At 41.1% G+C, this 19586-nt stretch overlaps 1 protein-coding gene across 5 annotated transcripts in view; it reads right to left on the reverse strand.

Annotated features, from left to right (window-relative positions):
• Positions 1 to 2329: 2329 nt before the first annotated feature.
• Positions 2330 to 19586, reverse strand: part of nek7 (NIMA-related kinase 7) — a 137916-nt gene continuing 120659 nt past the window's right edge. For 3 of the 5 annotated variants that reach the window (XM_036968922.2, XM_036968924.2, XM_090232080.1), the window contains exons 9-10: positions 15130 to 15243; positions 2330 to 10025 (exon numbers count right to left, since the gene is read on the reverse strand). In XM_036968922.2, coding sequence (XP_036824817.1) covers positions 9912 to 10025; positions 15130 to 15243 — 228 coding nt within the window. In that variant the 3' untranslated portion in view covers positions 2330 to 9911. The remainder of the gene's footprint in view (positions 10026 to 15129; positions 15244 to 19586) is intronic. The other 2 variants (XM_036968925.2, XM_090232081.1) reach the window with 1 other exon arrangement.

Raw genomic sequence — 19586 nt, forward strand, 5'->3', positions numbered from 1 at the left:
GGAGGCTATGATCGTCGGTTCCAATATCTCAGAAACGGCCCGGCGTCCTGGGATTTTTACACACAACAATGTCTAGGGCAGTAGTCTGTAAAAATAAAAATAAAATCTGTAAAATAAAAAATACAAAAATGATTAAAGCATTGCATTCCTAATTATATAAAAAAAATTGTTGATACTGTGAGATTTCAAAGTTGATACTGTGAGATTTCAAAAGTTTTAAAACCATGACTAGAGCGAGACACAGAATACAGCAAAGAGCTAATGTTTTTATAACTAAGTTCATGTTTAAGTTGTTATTCAGCACTGCCAACACTAACAATTTTATAAGACTTAAAATGCGCGTTCTTCCTACTTCATCGTGCACTGAAGCTGCAATGTATGAGTATAGCAAAGTGTGTCAAACTTGCGTTGTTATTATTAGTGTCTTATATATATTTTTTTTAATCAAGGAATATTTCACATCATCTGGTCATAGGAGTAAGAACATTAATTGGTGTATGAGGCAGAAATAATGCAGTGCGACTTGAGTTTCTCCATCTGGAAGACTGTGTCCCCTTTTCTCTGCGGAGGGACAGTGAGCGGGGTGAGAGGTTGCCTCACTGTTGCTCCCTCCCCTCAGACTGACCATCAAATGCATGCCATCAGTTCAGTACAATAAAAAAAAGCTAATTATTGTGCACACGGCTGTGCCTCACAAGTGATACAACAAATTATCTATTACCAGTGTGATCATATACTGTACCTACAATTTTGAAATCTAATTTCAAAATGGTCTGAGAACATTGGCAGGGCAAATTATGTGCAGTGATAATGTATTGGGCCTATAGCCTACTGCACAAACCTAATTGCTACAGAATCATTTTTTAATAGACTTATGTTTAAGTCATGTTTAAAAAAACATCTTGAGAGGTAGATCTCGGTTAGCTTTTGGACTAAGAAATTGATCTAGACTTAGAAAAAGGTTGGTGACCACTGGTCTAGGGTTTACCGAGAATGGTGCGACAAACATCCACTCAAAGGCAGTCCTGCAGACAAAAACAGCTCATTGATGAGAGGTTGAAGGAGAATGGCAAGATTTGTGCAAGCTAACAGGCGGGCCACAAACAGGCAAATAACGGTGCAGTACAACTGTGCTGTGCAGAAAGGCATCTCGGAAAGCACAACTCTCTAATCCTTGTCATGGATGGGCAATTGCAGCAGACGAAGACACAGGTTCCACTCCTATCAGCTAAAAGCAAAAAGAGCGGCTCCAATAGGCACACAATCGCCAACACTGGTCAATTGAGGAGTGGAAAAACATTGCCTGGTCCGACGAATCCTGGTTCTTGTTGCGTCATTCTGATGGGAGAGTCAGGATATGCATAAGCAGCATTGTGCATTATGTCAATGGTACAGGCTCGTGGTGGTGTAATAGTGTGGGGAATATTTTCCTGGCATAGGTTAGGTCCCTTGATATGAATTGAGCAACATGTCCATGCCCCCAAGAATTCAGGCTGTTCTGGGGCAGAAGGGGTCCAACCCAGTACTAGATGGGTTTACCTAATAAATTGGCCAGGGGATTTTAAATGATGTTATTTGATAGACTTCAATTCTACCTGCTAATTTCATAGCTGATCTATCCCCTTAAAATATAGACGTATCCTAACATTCATTGAAATGTTATGCATTTGTAACAACCACCACAGAACATCCTGCATAATTTCTAATTAGGTTTCCAGGTAATGTAATAACACAATGTACCAGTAAAGTTTTCCTAGCAAACCAAAATTGGTTCTGTGAAAGTTCCCAGAACATTTGTTAGTTTGTGGTAAATGTTCTCATAACACAAAAACAATCATGTTTATACACTGAACAAAAATGCAACATGTAAAGAAACCATCCAGGCTGTATCACAACCAGTCGTGATTAGGAGTCCCATAGGGCGGCGTACAATTGGCTCAGCGTTGTCCGGGTTTGGCCGGTGTAGGACGTCCTTAAAATAACAATTTGTTCTTTACTGACTTGCCTAGATAAATAAAGGTAACATTAAAAAACTTCTTTTTTTTAAATAAGTGTTGGTCCCGTTTCATGAGTTTAAAAAAAAGATCCCAGAAATGTTTAAAACCACACAAAAAGCTTATTTCTCTCAAATGTTGCATACATCCTTGTTAGCGAGCATTTCTCATTTGACAAGCAGTGTACAGTATAAAGCATGTGACAGGATTTGATTGACTGTACCAGTCAAAGGCATTCACTGATAGAATGATGTCTGAACGAGTTGAGATTTTCTGTGATCTATCTTCATTCAAAAGAAGTGTATGCGGGCGGACATATTATCATCCAGACAATGTTGCAAAATACTTTTTACTTTATTGCATTCAGTTAGCATACAAAGCAATTATGATGCACATCTTGAAAGACAGCCATGAAATGTTCAAAAACATGTTTTTCTCCCCAATACTTCAATAAGAACTTCAGGGGCTGGTAGGAATAATATACGCTCCTCTACGTATTTATTTGGACAGTGAATCTAAAACTTTTAATTTGGTTTTATACTCCAGCATTTTGGATTTGAGATTAAATGTTTTATACGAGACGACAGTGCAGAATGCCACCGTTTATTTGAGGGTATTTTCATACATAGCCGTTTTAGCGGCTAGACATGAATGCACTTATAGTATTCAAACAAATTCACTTACAGATGCACAAAGGTTCATGAACCAAAAACAAACCTCTCACCATTACCAACAACATGGGAGGTTAGCATAATTTGTTCAGGGGTGGGGGATATACTATTCATGCCTGTAACGTTCTCACTCATCAATATTCACAATTAATTCATGATTATCCCTAATCATGGTAGGATCCACATTAATGTAGAAGTTTTCAGAAACATATATTCTTTTTTACAATTAAAGTGACTCACATGACAACCATTAAACATTAATTTCTATTGGTCACAACATCATCCCAAACACAACCAAAACAAACTGCAAATGCATCCAACAAATTTGTAAAGTCACAAGCTTGATGTAGTCATTGCGTGTAGGGATATGGGACCATATACTAAACTTTTCTCTCATTGTAATACACTATAAGTGAATTTGTCCAAATACTTACTACACCTTCAAATGGGGGGGGGGGGGGGGGGACTAGATACACAAAGTGCTTTCATTTCTAAACAGTAAAAAAGAAGTATGAAAATATCCTCAAATAAAAAGGTGACATCATCTACTGTTGCCTCATAAAAAAATTGATCTCAAATCCAAAAAGCTAGAGTATAGAGCCAAATTAAAAGTTTTAGCTTCACTGTCCAAATAAATATGTAGGGGAGTGTAGTATCCTCATCACACTACCAATGGAGCAGAGGTCATCACCCCTGTGAGCAATCTAATCGAGCGCAAGAACAGTGTGTGTGCGCCCTCAATGAGCATTAAAAAAAGAGCCTTGGTGCTTTCCTCCATACGACAACCTGTGAGTGTTTACAGGTTTAAAAAAATAATATTTTAAGGCAAATACATTACTTAAAGTGATCCTGCAGAGGTTTTGTATAATTTCAGCCAGTATTTTTGAAAGTAGTGCTCACAAGCCAAAACGGATCCCGAAAATTGTGTACTACATCCTGCATTTTGTAGAAATGCTGTTTTTTTTGCAATTCATATATGTTACGAATTCAAATTTATACAATATATTTTACGAATTTGTAAGCGCTTAAGATCCTAGACTGCATCTTTAATCTTCTACAAAGCAATAGGAATAAATTATGTTTTTCTTTACCAAAACAAGAGCCAAAAGAAAAGCAAGGTGGTGGGGGGGGGGGGGGGGTTATGGAATAAAACTGTCAATCCTCTTAATTGTTATCTGATCAAATAAATACCATTTTACATTTGGTATAATCTTTGCTACAGTTTCCATAAACTGATGATGGCGCTGTGCAAAAGCCATTCTGATAGTAGGACATTATTGATAAGGCATGTATTGTAACTAACAAAACTCCCTTACTGTACAGCTAATTTTCCATTAGTTACAGACACTGAAAGATGAGTAGAGAAAGGCATCAAAGGTGTAATAATGGCGTGTACAGAGGACTGAGTTTGTAAAAGACAGAACTTGAATATTGAAATGGAATATAGCAAACAATCAGTTGGTGGGACATTGTGGAGAACTGTGGAAACAAAGAAAAACATCAGCAAGACGTGCAAAGGAAATGAGTTGGATCCTGTACCTCCTGCATTGTATCACTGTTGTTCATTTCCCCAATCAAACAAGGGCAGACATCAGCACAAATGGTGATTTGATGTGTCAACGTGATCATTGTTAAACTTAGGCATCAGTTCAGTAAACCACCCTACCATCGATAAAAAACTAAAGCACACACAAAAACAAAACAAAATGGTTGATTACTAGCTATCCTATTTCAAATCTATGGTGAGCCTACTCGTAAATCTAAGAGTGGGCTTATTTTAAAATTAAAATATAGGGTTGGAGTATTAGTTAGAATTATCACTAATATACTTTAACAGGCACTTCTGTTTTCATTTGTTTCTCATGTCATGGACTGCACTAACCAGACAAAGCTTTTATATTAGTTATTATTTCATTAACATTAAAAATCAAATCAGAATTTATTGGTCATGTACACGGTCTGTAGATGTTATCGCAGGTGCAACGAAATGCTTATGTTTCTAGCTCCAACAGTGCAGCAATATCTAGCAATAAAATCTACATTACCAAGTACATACATGTATAACCTTGCTGTTAACTAGCGACGTCTCTCTACCTACTGTACCTCATTCCTAGTTCTCGCACTCCTGCGCTCTCTCTCTCGCTCACTACCCTGCTTTATGGTAAAATACATAGCACAATCCTTCCTGAAATACATTCACTGTCATATTACCATACCTTCCTATCAGTACCGGGGTAAAAAGTGCAACGCAGCAACATTTAACCATTAAAACACTTACTTCTTTTTTTCCTGTCTGGTTGTTGTTACGATTTAGAATCTAATCTACAGATAATCTACACTTAACAGTTTTCTGTTCCTAAAATAACAATACTCAACATTAATATTTTGCAGATTCTGCTGTGTGTGTGTGTTTGTATATAGTACATATTCATTGATATTTATCAAAATACATCAGTAACACAGGTGTCAGCAGACTACTTAATGTTGAATCCTAACTTGAGATCCTAATCCTCTGAAAGTCCTCCATCACCCCAGGGCAGGGCCAGGAGGGTACAACAGAAACATTGTACGTTTCTTAACCGCAGCAATCTTTAAACACAACAGGAACAGAAAGAGGATATATCTGGGACACAGTGCATTCGGAAAGTATTCAGACCTCTTTACTTATTCTACATTTTGTTACGTTGCAGTGTCATGCTGTTTATTATCTATGCATAGCCACTTTACCCCTAACTACATGTAGAAATTACCTTGACTAGCCTGTACCCCTGCACAACCTGCACATTGACTCGGTACCCCCAGTATACAGCCTCGTTACTGTTATTTTACTTTTTATTACATTTTTTTACTAAAGTTTATTTAGTAAATATTTTCTTAACTCTATTTCTTGAACTGCATTGTTGGTTAAGGGCTTGTAACTAAGCGTTTCACAGTAAGCGTTTCACCTGTTGTAAACTAAGCGTTTCACCTGTTGTAAAACTAAGCGTTTCACCTGTTGTAAAACTAAGCGTTTCACCTGTTGTAAAACTAAGCGTTTCACCTGTTGTAAACTAAGCGTTTCACCTGTTGTAAACTAAGCGTTTCACCTGTTGTAAACTAAGCGTTTCACCTGTTGTAAACTAAGCGTTTCACCTGTTGTAAACTAAGCGTTTCACCTGTTGTAAACTAAGCGTTTCACCTGTTGTAAATTAAGCGTTTCACCTGTTGTATTAGTCAAATGTGACACTTTTTTATTTTATTATAAAATGTATTAAAAAAAATCCTTCCCCAATCTACACACAATAACCCATAATGACAAAGAGAAACCAGGATTTTAGACAAAATAAAAAACAGAAATACCTTATTTACATAAGTATTCAGACCCTTTACTATGAGACTCGAAATTGAGCTCAGGTGCATCCTGTTTCCATTGATCATCCTTGATTTGTTCATACAACTTGATTGGACTCTACCTGTGGTAAATTAAATTGATTGGACAGGATTTGGAAATGCACACACTTGTCTACTATATAAGGTCCCACAGTTGACAGTGCATGTCAGAGCAAAAACCTAGCCAGGAGGTAGAAAGAGTTATCGGTAGAGCACCGAGACAGGATTGTGTCGAGGCACAGATCTGGGGAAGGGTACCAACACATTTCTGCAGCATTAAAGGTCCCCAAGAACAAAGTGGCCTCCATCATTCGCAAATGGAAGAATCTTGGAACCACCAAGACTCTACCTAGAGCTGGCCACCCAATCGGGATAGAAGGGCCTTGGTCAGGGAGGTGACCAAGAACCCGAAGTTCACTCTGTGGAAATGGGAGTACCTTCTCTGCAGCACTCCACCAATCAGGCCTTCATGGTAGAGAGGCCAGATCGAAGTCACTCCTCAGTAAAAGGTGCATGACAGCCCACTTGGATTTTGCCAAAAGACACCTAAAGGACTCGGACCATAAGAAACAAGATTGTCTGGTCTGATGAAACCAAGATGAACTCTTTGGCCTGAATGCCAAATGTTACGTCTTGAGGAAACCAGGCACCGCTCATCACCTGGCCAATACCATCCCTATGGTGAAGCATGGTGGTGGCAGCATCATGCTGTGGGATGTTGTTCAGAGGGAGGGACTGGGAAACCAGTCAGGATCGAGGGAAAGATGAACGGAGCAAGAGATCCTTGATGAGAGAGATCCTTGATGAAAACCTGCTCCAGAGCGCTCAGGACCTCAGATGGGTGAACGTTCACCTTCCAACAGGACAACGACCCTAAGCACACAGCCAAGACAACTCAGGAATGGTCTCGGGGCAAGTCTCAATGTCCTTGAGTGGCCCAGCCAGAGGCCGGACTTCAAATCAAATCAATGAGCTGAAAACAACAAGTGTAGAACTTACCATGAAATGCTTACTTACAAGCCCTTAACCAACAGTGCAGTTCAAGAACAGTTAAAAAATAAAACAAAAGAATAACACAATAACGAGGCTATATACAGGGGGTACCGGTACCGAGTCCGTGTGTGGTGGTACAGGTTAGTTGAGGTCATTTGTACATGTAGGTAAGGGTGAAGTGACTATGCATAGATAATAAACAGCGAGTAGCAGCAGTGTACAAAACAAATGGTTCAATGTAATAGTCCGGTGGCTATTTGATTATTTTTTCAGCAGTCTTATAGCTTGGGGGTAGAAGCTGTTGAAGAGCCTTTTGGTCCGAGACATGGCGCTCCGTTAACGCTTGCCGTGCGGTAGCAGAGAAAACAGTCTATGGACTTGAGTGACTGAAGTCTCTGACAATTGTATGGGTTATGCTCTGACACTGCATATATATATATATATATATATATATATATCCTGGATGGCAGGAATCTTGGCCCCAGTGATATACTGGGCCGTACGAACTACCATCTATAGCACCTTACGGTGAGATGCCCGAGCAGTTGCCATACCAGACGGTGATGCAACCGGTCAGGATGCTCTCAATGGTGCAGCCGTAGAACTTTTTGAGAATCTGGGGACCCATGCCAAATCTTTTCAGCCCTCTTCACGACTGTCTTGGTCTGTTTGGACCATGATAGTTGGTTGGTGATGTGGACACCAAGGAACTTGAAACTCTTCCCGCTCCACTACAGCCCCGTTGATGTTAAGGGCGGCTTGTTCGGCCCGCCTTTTCCTGTTGTCCACGATCAGCTCCTTTGTCTTGCTCACATTGAGAGAGAGGTTGTTGTCCTGGAACCACACTGCCAGTTCTCTGACCTCCTCCCTATAGGCTGTCTCATAGATGAACCCGGTCGAACAATTCTGGAGAGACCTGAAAATAGCTGTGCAGCGACACTCCCCATCCAACCTGACAGAGTTTGAGAGGATCTGAATGGGAAGACTCAAGGCTATAATCACTGCCAAAGGTGCTTCAACAAAGTACTGAGTAAAGGGTCTGAATATTTATCTCAATGTAATATTTCATATTATTATTATTATTTTTATACAGTTAAAGTCAGAAGTTTACATACACTTAGGTTGGAGTCATTAAAACTAATTTTCAACCACTCCACAAATTTCTTGTTAACAAACTATAGTTTCGGAAAGTCGATTAGGACATCTACTTTGTGCATGACAAGTCATTTTTACAACAATTGTTTACAGACAGATTATTTTACTTATACTTCACTGTATCACAATTCCAGTGGGTCAGAAGTTTACATTCACTAAGTTGACTGTGCCTTTAAACAGCTTGGAAAATTTCAGAAAATTATGTCATGGCTTTAGAAGCTTCTGGTAGACTAATTGACATCATTTGAGTAAATAGGAGGTGTACCTGTGGATGTATTTCAAGGCCTACCTTCCAACTCAGTGCCTCTTTGCTTGACATCATGGGAAAATCAGCCAAGACCTCAGAAAGAAAATTGTAGACCTCCACAAGTCTGGTTATTCCTTGGGAGAAATTTCCAAACGCCTGAAGGTAACATGTTCATCTGTACAAACAATAGTACACGAGTATAAACACCATGCGACCATGCAGCCGTCATAACGCTGAGGAAGTAGACGCGTTCTGTCTCCTAGAGATGAACGTACTTTGGTGCGAAAAGTGCAAATCAATCCCAGAACAGCAGCAAAATGCTCCAAAACCGCAATAAAAAAAGCCAGACTATGGTTTGCAACTGCACATGGGGACAAAGACTGTACTTTTTGGAGAAATGTCCTCTGGTCTGATGAAACAAAAATAGAACTGTTTGGCCATAATGACCATCGTTATGTTAGGAGGAAAAAGGGTGAGGCTTGCAAGCCAAAGAATACCATCCCCAACCGTGAAGCACAGGGGTTGCAGCATTGTGTTGTTGGGGGTGCTTTGCTGCAGGAGGAACTGGTGTACTTCACAAAATAGATGGCAACATGAGGAAGGAAAAATATGTGGATATATTGAAGCAACATTTCAAGACATCAGTCAGGAAGTCAAAGCTTGGTCGCAAATGGGTCTTCCAAATGGACAATGACCCCAAGCATACTTCCAAAGTCGTGGCAAAATAGCGTAAGGACAACAACGTCAAGGTATTGGAGTGGCCATCACAAAGCCATGACCTCAATCCCATAGAAAATTTGTGGGCAAGGAGGCCTACAAACCCGACTCAGTTACACCAGCTCTGTCAGGAGGAATGAGCCAAAATTCACCCAACTTATAGTGGGAAGCTTGTGGAAGGCTACCCAAAACGTTTGACCCAAGTTAAACAATTTAAAAAGGCAATGCTACCAAATACTAATTGAGTGTATGTAAACTTCTGACCCACTGGGAATGTAATGAAAGAAATAAAAGCTGAAATAAATCACTCTGTACTATTATTCTGACATTTCACATTGTTAAAATAAAAGTGGTGATCCTAACTGACCTAAGACAGGGAATTTTTACTCTGATTAAATGTCAGGAATTGTGAAACACTGAGTTTAAATGTACTTGGATAAACTTCTGACTTCAACTGTATGTCATTATTGTGTGTAGATTGATGAGGGGAAAAAACATTTTATCAATTTTAGGATAATGCTGTAAAGTAGCAAAATGTGGAAAAAGTGAAGGGGTCTGAATACTTTACGAATGCACTGTACATAACCTCCTTCTCTTAAACAAAACACTTACATTACAGAACTTTTTTTTTTGCAGAACTTCTCAATACATGATTGTGTGAAAGACCAGATCGGTGTCTGCCTGTCCTTATGTGGAAGCGAGGGATGAAAGGAGGAGGGAAGAGAGGAAGAGATGCGGGTCGTATTGTTATCTTCAGGTGTAGACTTAGCTGCCCTGCTGCGTCTGGCCGTGCATGTGTTTGGCGACGTCATACACATACATGATGTCCGGCCTCTTCTCTGGGTCGGGGTTAATACACATATCTACCACCTTCCTCAGCTAGATGGCGAGAGGAAGAAGAGAGAGAGGCGAGAGAGAGAGATGGAGACAGAAAACAGAGAGAGGAAGACAGAGATATCAGCTATTAGACAGTATACTGAGAGACAGCACAAAGTGAGCCGCCTGTCTCGTGTTAAAAGAACATTCCAGACAAATGAACAAATCTAATGACAGAAACACAAATATCTCATTCTCACCCTCTTCCTGTTTCAATAGCAGCTAACAAGCTACAGGTGTGGTAACTAAATACAGCAGGGGGGGGTAAGTATGTTAATTTCCCCAAGGCCTTGTGAATCGACTTCCAGCCAACCTGAGAGACACACACACACACACACACACACACACACACACACACACACACACACACACACACACACACACACACACACACACACACACACACACACACACACACACACACACACACACACACACGGCTTGCACATCGCCAAATCAGGCAGAGACACATGCACGTGTATTACATAGACACACACACCGTCTCGGAGACAGCCTTTACACTTGAAGCCGAGCGGAGCCACTGATTGGAGCAGATAGACGGTTCAGAGGTGGAACAGCGACCGCCATCATAAAAAAAAATAAGGTAAAAAATTAAGATCGAAAGCGCCTGTTTAAGGTCACTCACTATAAATTGTCAGGCCTGACAATTTCCTGGCTGCTGTTGCGTGGCGCTAGGCCCGGCGAGTCCTCGTCATGCAGTGTACGGTGTGTGTCAAATCAAATCAAATGGTATTCGTCACATGAGCCGAAAACAACTGGTCTAGACTTTATAGTGAAATGCTTGCTTACGAGCCCTTCCCAACGATGCAGGGTTTAAAAATAATAATACAAATAAAAAGTAACACGAGGAATAAAATACACAAGAATGGAGCTATATACAGAGAGTACCAGATCAATGTGCAGAGGTATATGATATGAGGTAAACATGTACATGAAGACAGGGTAAAGTGACTAGGCATCAGGATAGATAATAATAATAATAATGATAATAATAATAAGAGTAAAATAAAGAACAGAGTAGCAGCTCAATAAAGAACAGTGTAAAAGTGAGTGTTGTGTGCGCGCGTGTGTGTGTGTCAGGGTGTGTGTGTGATGCAAATGCAAACAGTCTTAGTCCCACAGAATGGAGAAAGAGGGGGATTAGCGATGAAGAGATTCAGATATGTAAAATACTGATTTGCCTCTTCGCAGCAGAGATGGAGGGGGGACGGAGGGATGGTGTCAGGTGGAGGGGGGAGAGAAGGGGGAAGCAAACGGAGGAGACAGTAAATGACACAACAAAGATGAGCAGCTGACAGTTTCCTGCCGATGCTTCAGGAGCATTGTTTATATCCAGACAGTCGCTGCAGGCAACACCCATCCCATCCCTCCATCTCCTTCTCCATATCTCGCTCTTTCCCTTCCCATCTCTCTCTTTCCTGGATGTGGTGATAGAGGGGTGATATGGGGGCTGGGTGGGGGAAGATGGGTAGCGACTAGCGAGACTCATGCACGCACGCACACACACTATAGGCAGAAACTTAAGCCGGAAGTTCCTTTGGTAAGAACTGTTCAATGTTGGTCTGACCAATTAGAATCTATGCTTCAAGATTATTTTGAACACGCGGACTGGGAAATGTTCCGGGTCGCCTCTGGGAATTGTATTGACGTATACACAGACTCGGTGCCTGGGTTAATCAGGAAATGGATAGAGGATGTTGTTCCTACTGTGATGATTAAAATTTATGCAAACCAAAGAAACATGGATAGGTGGCAGCATTCGTGCAAAACTGAAAGAGCGAACCACCACATTTAACCATGGCAAGGTGACTGGGAACATGGATGTGTACAAACAGACCATCTATGTCCTCCTCCGTAAGGCAATCAATGAGGCAAAACAACAGTACAGGGACAAACCTGAGCCGCAATTTAACGGCTCCTACACAAGACGCATGTGGAAGGGAGTCCAGAAAAATCAGACTATAAAGGGAAAGCCGGCCACGTTGTGGACACAACTCCTTGCTCCTTGACAAGCTAAACACCTTTGCCCCCTTTGAGGGAAAAAAACACGGAGCTAGCGACGCGGGCCCCCACCGCTCACGAGGACTGTGTGCCCCCAATCTCCGTGGCCAACGTAAGACATTAAAGCGTGTTCACCTTCGCAAAGCTTCCAAGCAGCATCCTCAGAGCATGTGCAGACCTGCTGGCGGGTGTGTTTACAGACATATTAAATCTCTCCCCATCCCAGTCTGTTGTCCCCACTTGCTTCAAAATGCCCACTTGTACCCAAGAAAGGGAAGGTAACTGAACTAAACAAGGCCACAGTAAGCATGTCGCCCCCCACGAATGATGACTAGTCTCCCAGTCCCGCTGAAAAACATCCCCACAGCATGATGCTACCACCAGCATGCATCACCATAGGGATGGTGCCCAGTTTCCTCCAGGCGTGATGCTTGGCATTCAAGCCAAAAAGTTCAACCTTGGTTTCATCAGACCAGACAATCTTGTTTCTCATGGTCTGAGAGTCTTTAGGTGCCTTTTGGCAAACTCCAAGCGGGCTGTCATGTACCTTTTACTGAGGAGTGGCTTCCATCTGGCCACTTTACCTATAAAGGCCTGATTGGTGGAGTGCTGCAGAGATGGTTGTCCTTCTGGAAGGTTCTCCCATCTCCACAGAGGAACTCTGGAGCTCTGTCAGAGTGATCATCGGGTTCTTGGTCACCTTCCTGACTAAGGCCCTTCTCCCCCAATTGCTCAGTTTGGCAGGGTTCTAGGAAGAGTCGTGGTGGATATAAACTTCTTCCACTTAAGAATGATGGAGGACACTGTGTTCTTGGGGCTCTTCAATGGTTCAGAAATGTTTTGGTACCCTTCCCCAGATCTACGGACAATCCCTTCGACTGCATGGCTTGGTTTTTGCTTTGACATGCACTGTCAACTGTGGGATCTTATATAGACAGCTGTGTGCCTTTCCAAATCATGTCCAATCAATTGAATTTACCACAGGGGGACTCCAATCAATTTGTAGAAACATCTCAAGGATGATCAATGGAAACAGGATGCAACTGAGCTTAATTTCAAGTCTCATAGCAAAGGGTCTGAATACATACTTATGTAAATAAGATGGTCACTCGACCAAAAAATAAATATACATTTATACAATTCCAAAAATGTATTTTGCCTATTGCTTGCCTTCAACATTTAATAAAACAATTGATCTAAATCAACTACATTTCCCGAACAAAAAAAATACACCTACCCGCTACAAATGTCAATTCATTATAACCCACATATGAATTAACAAGAGACGTGCTGTAGACTACATAAGATAAAATGTAGGTACAGTACTGCATTGTATATTAAATCACCGCTTCCAGTTGCCCCCTGGCGGTGACTCTAAATATATTCAAATCCTCCTGTTAAAGGATTTTTTCCCTCATGCAATGGAAAGTGTCAAATTAAGATCCGACATCTGTATAGTTGGATCTACAGTGAGGTCTGAAATTATGTATATGAAAAATGTATATTGTTGGCAAAAATAAAATTGGGGAAATTATATTATTGTTTACGTATACAATTGCTCAGAGAAGTAATATATATTTTCTCAAAAAGATAGGGGTCAAGATTATTGACACCCCTGTTTGGAATACCTTTCAAAACACCACCTTGCGAGGATAATGGCACTGGGCCTTTTTCTAAAACGTTTGATGAGTTGGAGAACACATTGGGAGGGATCTTAGACCATTACTCCTCACAGAACACTTCCAGATTCTTGATATCCTTCATCTGTGCTTATGTACTGCCCTCTTCAATTCAAACCACAGGTTTGTAATGGGTTTCAAGTCCAGAGACTGAGACATGCCATTGCAAAATTTCCCAAAAGCATCTGAAGGCTAAGTTCATTGTTAGAACCTTCGTAGGAGCACCGTTATATCGCCGACCTGCTCACAAAACCATTGCATTAACGTTGCTCTTGAAAACGCTCGTAATCTAACGCCTGCCTCAGACCACTCGTGGAACAGCTAATTTTGTCGTTAGATGTTTTTTTTGTCCATCAGCATCACTTTATACACAGACGATCTCCACTAAACATAGAATAACATGGTTTATGTCTCTCTGTGCCCACCGATAACCTCAGAACAAAGTTGACTAAAATACAAAGTTGCCAGTGTCCGCGCAATTGATACAAACAAGCGACATATAAAAACATACTTCAAATAAAAACTGAGATGACTGCATTAAAATATAAATACAGTAGGCTATAGGCCTATTTTAATAAAATTGAAATACATTTCATGTTCAGAGTTCTATTTTGCTACTTGTAGGCTACCGTCCGTAATATGTCCTTATATATTTCACGCTGTGCAGCCTAGCATGTGCGCAATGGGGTGCCAAATCTTGATTTAGTGCATGATTCTGGGAAGACATTACAATAAGCCGTCTCAATATTTGCAGCCTTAGGTAATATCTTTCTAGGAGCTGAACTGTCATCAGTATGGTGCAATAATTCTAATGTTAAGGTAAGATTTGAATGGAAAGCAGACCTGAAGGCAGCGTTGCCTTTCGACCCTATCAGATTCGACACAAGCCTCAACGACACACTTAGAAAACGATCTCTCTGCAAGGTGTTCTGGGAAAGATGCATCGTTAAAAACACTCATAAGCCTGTGTAACTTTCACTATCGGGAATCCGGGCCCTGGAAGGATTCTGTACGGAGGAATTGTCCAAGATCCCTCGCAATGTGTTCTCCAACTCATTTTAGAAAAAGGCTCAGTGCCATTATCCTCACAAGGACATATATTGTATTGAAAGGTATTGAAAACAGGGGTGTCAATAAATTTGACCCCTTGCTTTTTTGAAGAAAATAACAGTATTACTTGTTAAACAAAATCGTTCTCCGAGCAATTGCATTAGTATAAAATAATATAATTTACAAAATGTTGTATACAATATAGCTCAAATACTTGAATTAAACAGTCATTTCTGCTCATCTTTATCAAGGGTGTCAATAATTCCAGACCCCACAGTACAATGAGGTGATTTGGGGGTGAGAGAGAGGGAGAGATGGTAGGGTGAAAGAGGGTAAAGTGGGTGTTGAAGCGGTACCTCTTCAGAGTAGTGGTCGGAAGGGAGCGGAGGGTAGTCACACTGCTCTATCTTCTTACACAGAGAGTACAGGTTCATCTTATCGCCATAGAACGGGCTCTGGAGAGCTGCCATCTGAGGGAGGCAGAGAGAGATCATTTAGTGACACACATGTTCTGCTTCGTGGAAGACAAACAGCACACTACTGAAACACTACTACACTATCTGAATGTGGCCTTCTCAATGACCATTGGACTTAAAGGGATACCTCAGGGTTTTGGCAATGAGGACCTTTATCTACTTCCCCAGAGTTAGATGAACTTGTGCATGCCATTTTTATCTCTCTGTTTCCAGTATGAAGACTGTAGCCACAAAGAGGATGAATAGTGGCAGAGAGGGGAAGAAGGCTATAGGGAGGGTGGAGAAAAGGGGGAGGCAGGGAAGAGCTAGGAGAGGAGAGGCAGACATTAGCAGAAGTAGCCATTGAGACTGGTGTCACTTTTCTTCCAGATGTTACGCTCTCTCTCCCCCTGTCCTCTCTCTTCCTCACACCAGCTTTATAATTTACCACCGCTTAATCAAGCAACTGGAAAATTGCCCAGCAACGAGGGGAGGATAGAAAACGAGACACATTGCTTCCATTGAAGCAGTTACTATACCCCTCTCTCCATCCCTTGGCCCGTCCCTCCATCTCAGAGTGCCAACAGGAGGAGATAAAATAGAGATCAAGGAGCCCAATGAGTGGTGGATATTGTTAAGACAGCCTCTGTCACATCGGCCAATGAGAAATAAGGATGATTGTGCTAGAATCTCAGCAGGAAGTCTCTCCCCTGGACATTCCCCCCGCTGCACCATCACTTACCCACACTAGCACAGTGTGTGGGGCAGGGGGATATGTAGGGTTACTGCATGTATTCCGAGAGAGAGAGAGCGAGCGAGCTAATGAGAGAGAGAGGAGAAAGAGAGAGAAGAGAGAAAAACAGAGAAAGGAGGGGGAGGCAGGCAGCAGCTGTAGCCAGTAAAGGGTTAAACAAGGACCATGGTATTTTCCTGAATCTTCTTCTTTTGACAGATGAAAAATGTCAACTGTCCTGTTTGTATTTGGGAATTTTTGCACTATTCATCTGGTTCATTAATGTCTGCTACTCCTGGCCCCTGACAGCTGCCGGCCCTGCACACACACGAACACACAGGCTCATTTCAGGTTGGGCGAAATGATTGACTCGCTCTATGACCTCCGGGGGCCTGTGTGTGTGTGTGTGTGTGTGTGTGTGTGTGTGTGTAGGAAGGGGGGGGGTGGGTCAGCTCATTGGTATTCCAGGGTCGTCTTCCTCACACGCACGCCTGCTGTCTGTCTGTCTAAGGCTAGTGGCACGCACACATACACACACAAACACCTCAATTTCTCTCTCGCTGGTTCTTTGCCTCCTCCTCTACCCTCTAGCTGTCCAGTGTATGTGTGTTCGTGTGTGTCCTCTATAGTTCAGCTTGTGTGTAAGCATGAGGCCCTAGCCGTGTTAAAGAGAATGTATAAGGAGGTCTAGCTTCTCTTAATGAATATTGATCCCTCTGCATGAATCCCTCTCTATTATCTATCTAGCTCTCCCCCTCTCCCTCCTGACTCAACTGTTGTAAAGAACTACATTTCAGATGCAATCACTTTCTTTCTTTAATTTTTCTTTCTTTCCGTAGTCATAGAACATGACAAATTATGTGGGAAAACAGAACGTTTATGTCTGTTAATCTGCTGTATTAACGTACTGTATAAATTATTGCAGGCCTAGCTGAGAGAGGGAAAGGGAGATAATGTAAGTGTGCACGAGCACACAAATTAATTCCCTAAGCAATGACATTAAACTCTGACAGTAGGGAGAGGAGTGGGGAGAGCAGGAACAAAAGTAAAGCTCAGTATAACTAACACTGGAATACTATATGAAGCCTTTCTAAATATATGTTAAAAGTTAAAGTGAAATGAAGTTCACGTGAAATGAAAATGTGTTTACAGCAGACCTACGCGGGTGCTTTTAAGGAGCTGTTATCTAAAATGAACTTACTATGACTGATATATTAAAATGTTTTATTTAACTAGACAGGTCAGTTAAGAACAAATTCTTATTTACAATTACGGCCTACCCCGGGCCAAACCCGGACAATGCTGGGCCAATTGTGCGCCGCCCTATGGGACTCACCAATCATGGCCGGAATCAGGGACTGTAATGACGCCTCTTGCACTGAGATGCAGTGCCTTAGAGCGCTCCGCCACTCGGGAGACAGATGTATAGATACAACAAGGACACGGAAGATCTCTTAACTTCTTTGAGGTAGGGGGCAGTATTTTCACACCCGGATGAAAAGCGTGACCAGAGTAAAATGCATGGTACTCAGGCCCAGATGCTAGGATATGCATATTAGATTTGGATAGAAAACACTCTGAAGTTTCTAAAACGGTTTGAATGATCTCTGTGAGTATAACAGAACTCATATGGCAGGCAAAAATCTGAGAAAAATCCAACCAAGAAGAAATCTGAGGTTTGTAGGTTTTCAAGTCTTAGCCTATCCATATTATCATATTGCACTTCCTAAGGATTCCACTAGATGTCAACAGTCTTTAGAACCTTGTTTCAGGCTTATACTGTGAAGTGGGAGAGAATAAGAGCTGATTGAGTCATGGGTCTGCCAGAAGGCCATATGCTCAGTCAGGCGCGTGCCCGCGAGAGTTAGCTCCGTTCCCTTTAATTTCTAAAGACAAAGGAATTCTCCGGTTGAAACATTGAAGATTTATGATAAAAACATCCTAAAGATTGATTATATACATCGTTTGACATGTTTCTACGAACTGTAATATAACTTTTTTTACTTTGTCTGGACCTAGTGCCTGCGCATTTGGATTACTGTACTAAATGCGCAAACAAAAAGGAGGTATTTGGACATAAATTATGGACTTTATCGAACAAAACTAACATTTATTGTGGAACTGGGATTCTTGGGAGTGCATTCTGGTGAAGGTCATCAAAGGTAAGTGAATATTTATAATGCTATTTCTGACTTTTGTTGACTCCATAACATGGCGGGTATCTATATTGCTTGTTTTGGTCTGAGCGCTGTACTCAGATTATTCCATGGTGTGCTTTTTCCATAAAGCTTTTTTTGAAATCTGACAGCGGTTGCATTAAGGAGAAGTATATCTTTAATTCCATGCATAACTTGTATTTTCATCAACATTTATGATGAGTATTTCTATAAATTGACATAGCTATCTGCACTTTCACCGGATGTTTTGGAGGCAAAATATAACGTGCCAATGTATACAGAGATTTTTGGATATAAATATGAAATTTATCGAACAAAACATACATGTATTGTGTAACATGAAGTCCTATGAGTGCCATCTGATGAAGATCAAAGGTTAGTGAAGAATTTTCTCTATTTCTACTTTTTTGTGACTCCTCTCTTTGACTGGAAAAATGGCTGTGTATTTTTGTGACTAGGTACTGACCTAATATAATCGCATGGTATGCTTTTGTCACTGTGGTGGGATTAACAACAAGTTTATATTTAAAATGGTGTATAATACATGTATGGTTGAGGAATTTTAAATATGAGATTTCTGTTTGAATTTGGCGCCCTGCACTTTCACTGGATGTTGGTCAGGTGGGACATTAGCGTCCCACGTACCCTAGAGAGGTTAACAATCTTTAGCATGTTCTCATCTTGTATTTGTCCCATTTAAAAGGTCAAACACACAGTGGCATAAAGCTATATGGGGAGGGAAGTGAGAGGAGAGTGGTTTCAAACAGAAACATGTGGTCCAACAGAGAGAGACATCAAGACTTAAACTGGTGTGTTCATGTTGACGGTAAAACTTTAAAACCTCTTAAGGATTAGCCCCTTTTTCCCCCAATTTTTAACCTAAAACGACATACCCAAATCTAACTGCCTGTAGCTCAGGACCTGAAGCAAGGATATGCATATTTGTGATACCATTTGAAAGGAAACACTTTGAAGTTTGTGGAAACGTTAAATTAATGTAGGAGAGAATAACACATTAGATCTGGTAAGATATAATACAAAGAAAAAACATGCATTTTCAAAAGAATTGTTGGTTCCATCATCTTTGAAATGCAAGACAAAGGCCATTATATCACTTAGGAGTCTAGGCGCAATTTAGATTTTGGCCACTAGATGGCAGCAGTGTATGTGTAAACCATTAGACTGAGCCAATGAACATTTGCATTACTGTTCAAAATGTTGTATCAAGTCTGCCCAAATGTATCGAATTGGTCAACTGATACATTTTTATACTATAGAGAACATACAGAAATTATATGGTAATAAAAAAATTACGTTTACACACTCCCAGGAATGTCATAAATGATGGCTAATTGGATTCTGGAAGTCCAGAATCCAGTTGCAGAGGGATGTGTTTAGTCCCAGGGTCCTTAGCTTTGTGATGAGCTTCGGGGCAGTATGGTGTTGAA

The sequence above is a fragment of the Oncorhynchus mykiss genome, chromosome 4 (assembly GCF_057628025.1).
Source record: "Oncorhynchus mykiss isolate SJ-2025 chromosome 4, ASM5762802v1, whole genome shotgun sequence".
NCBI lineage: Eukaryota > Metazoa > Chordata > Actinopteri > Salmoniformes > Salmonidae > Oncorhynchus > Oncorhynchus mykiss.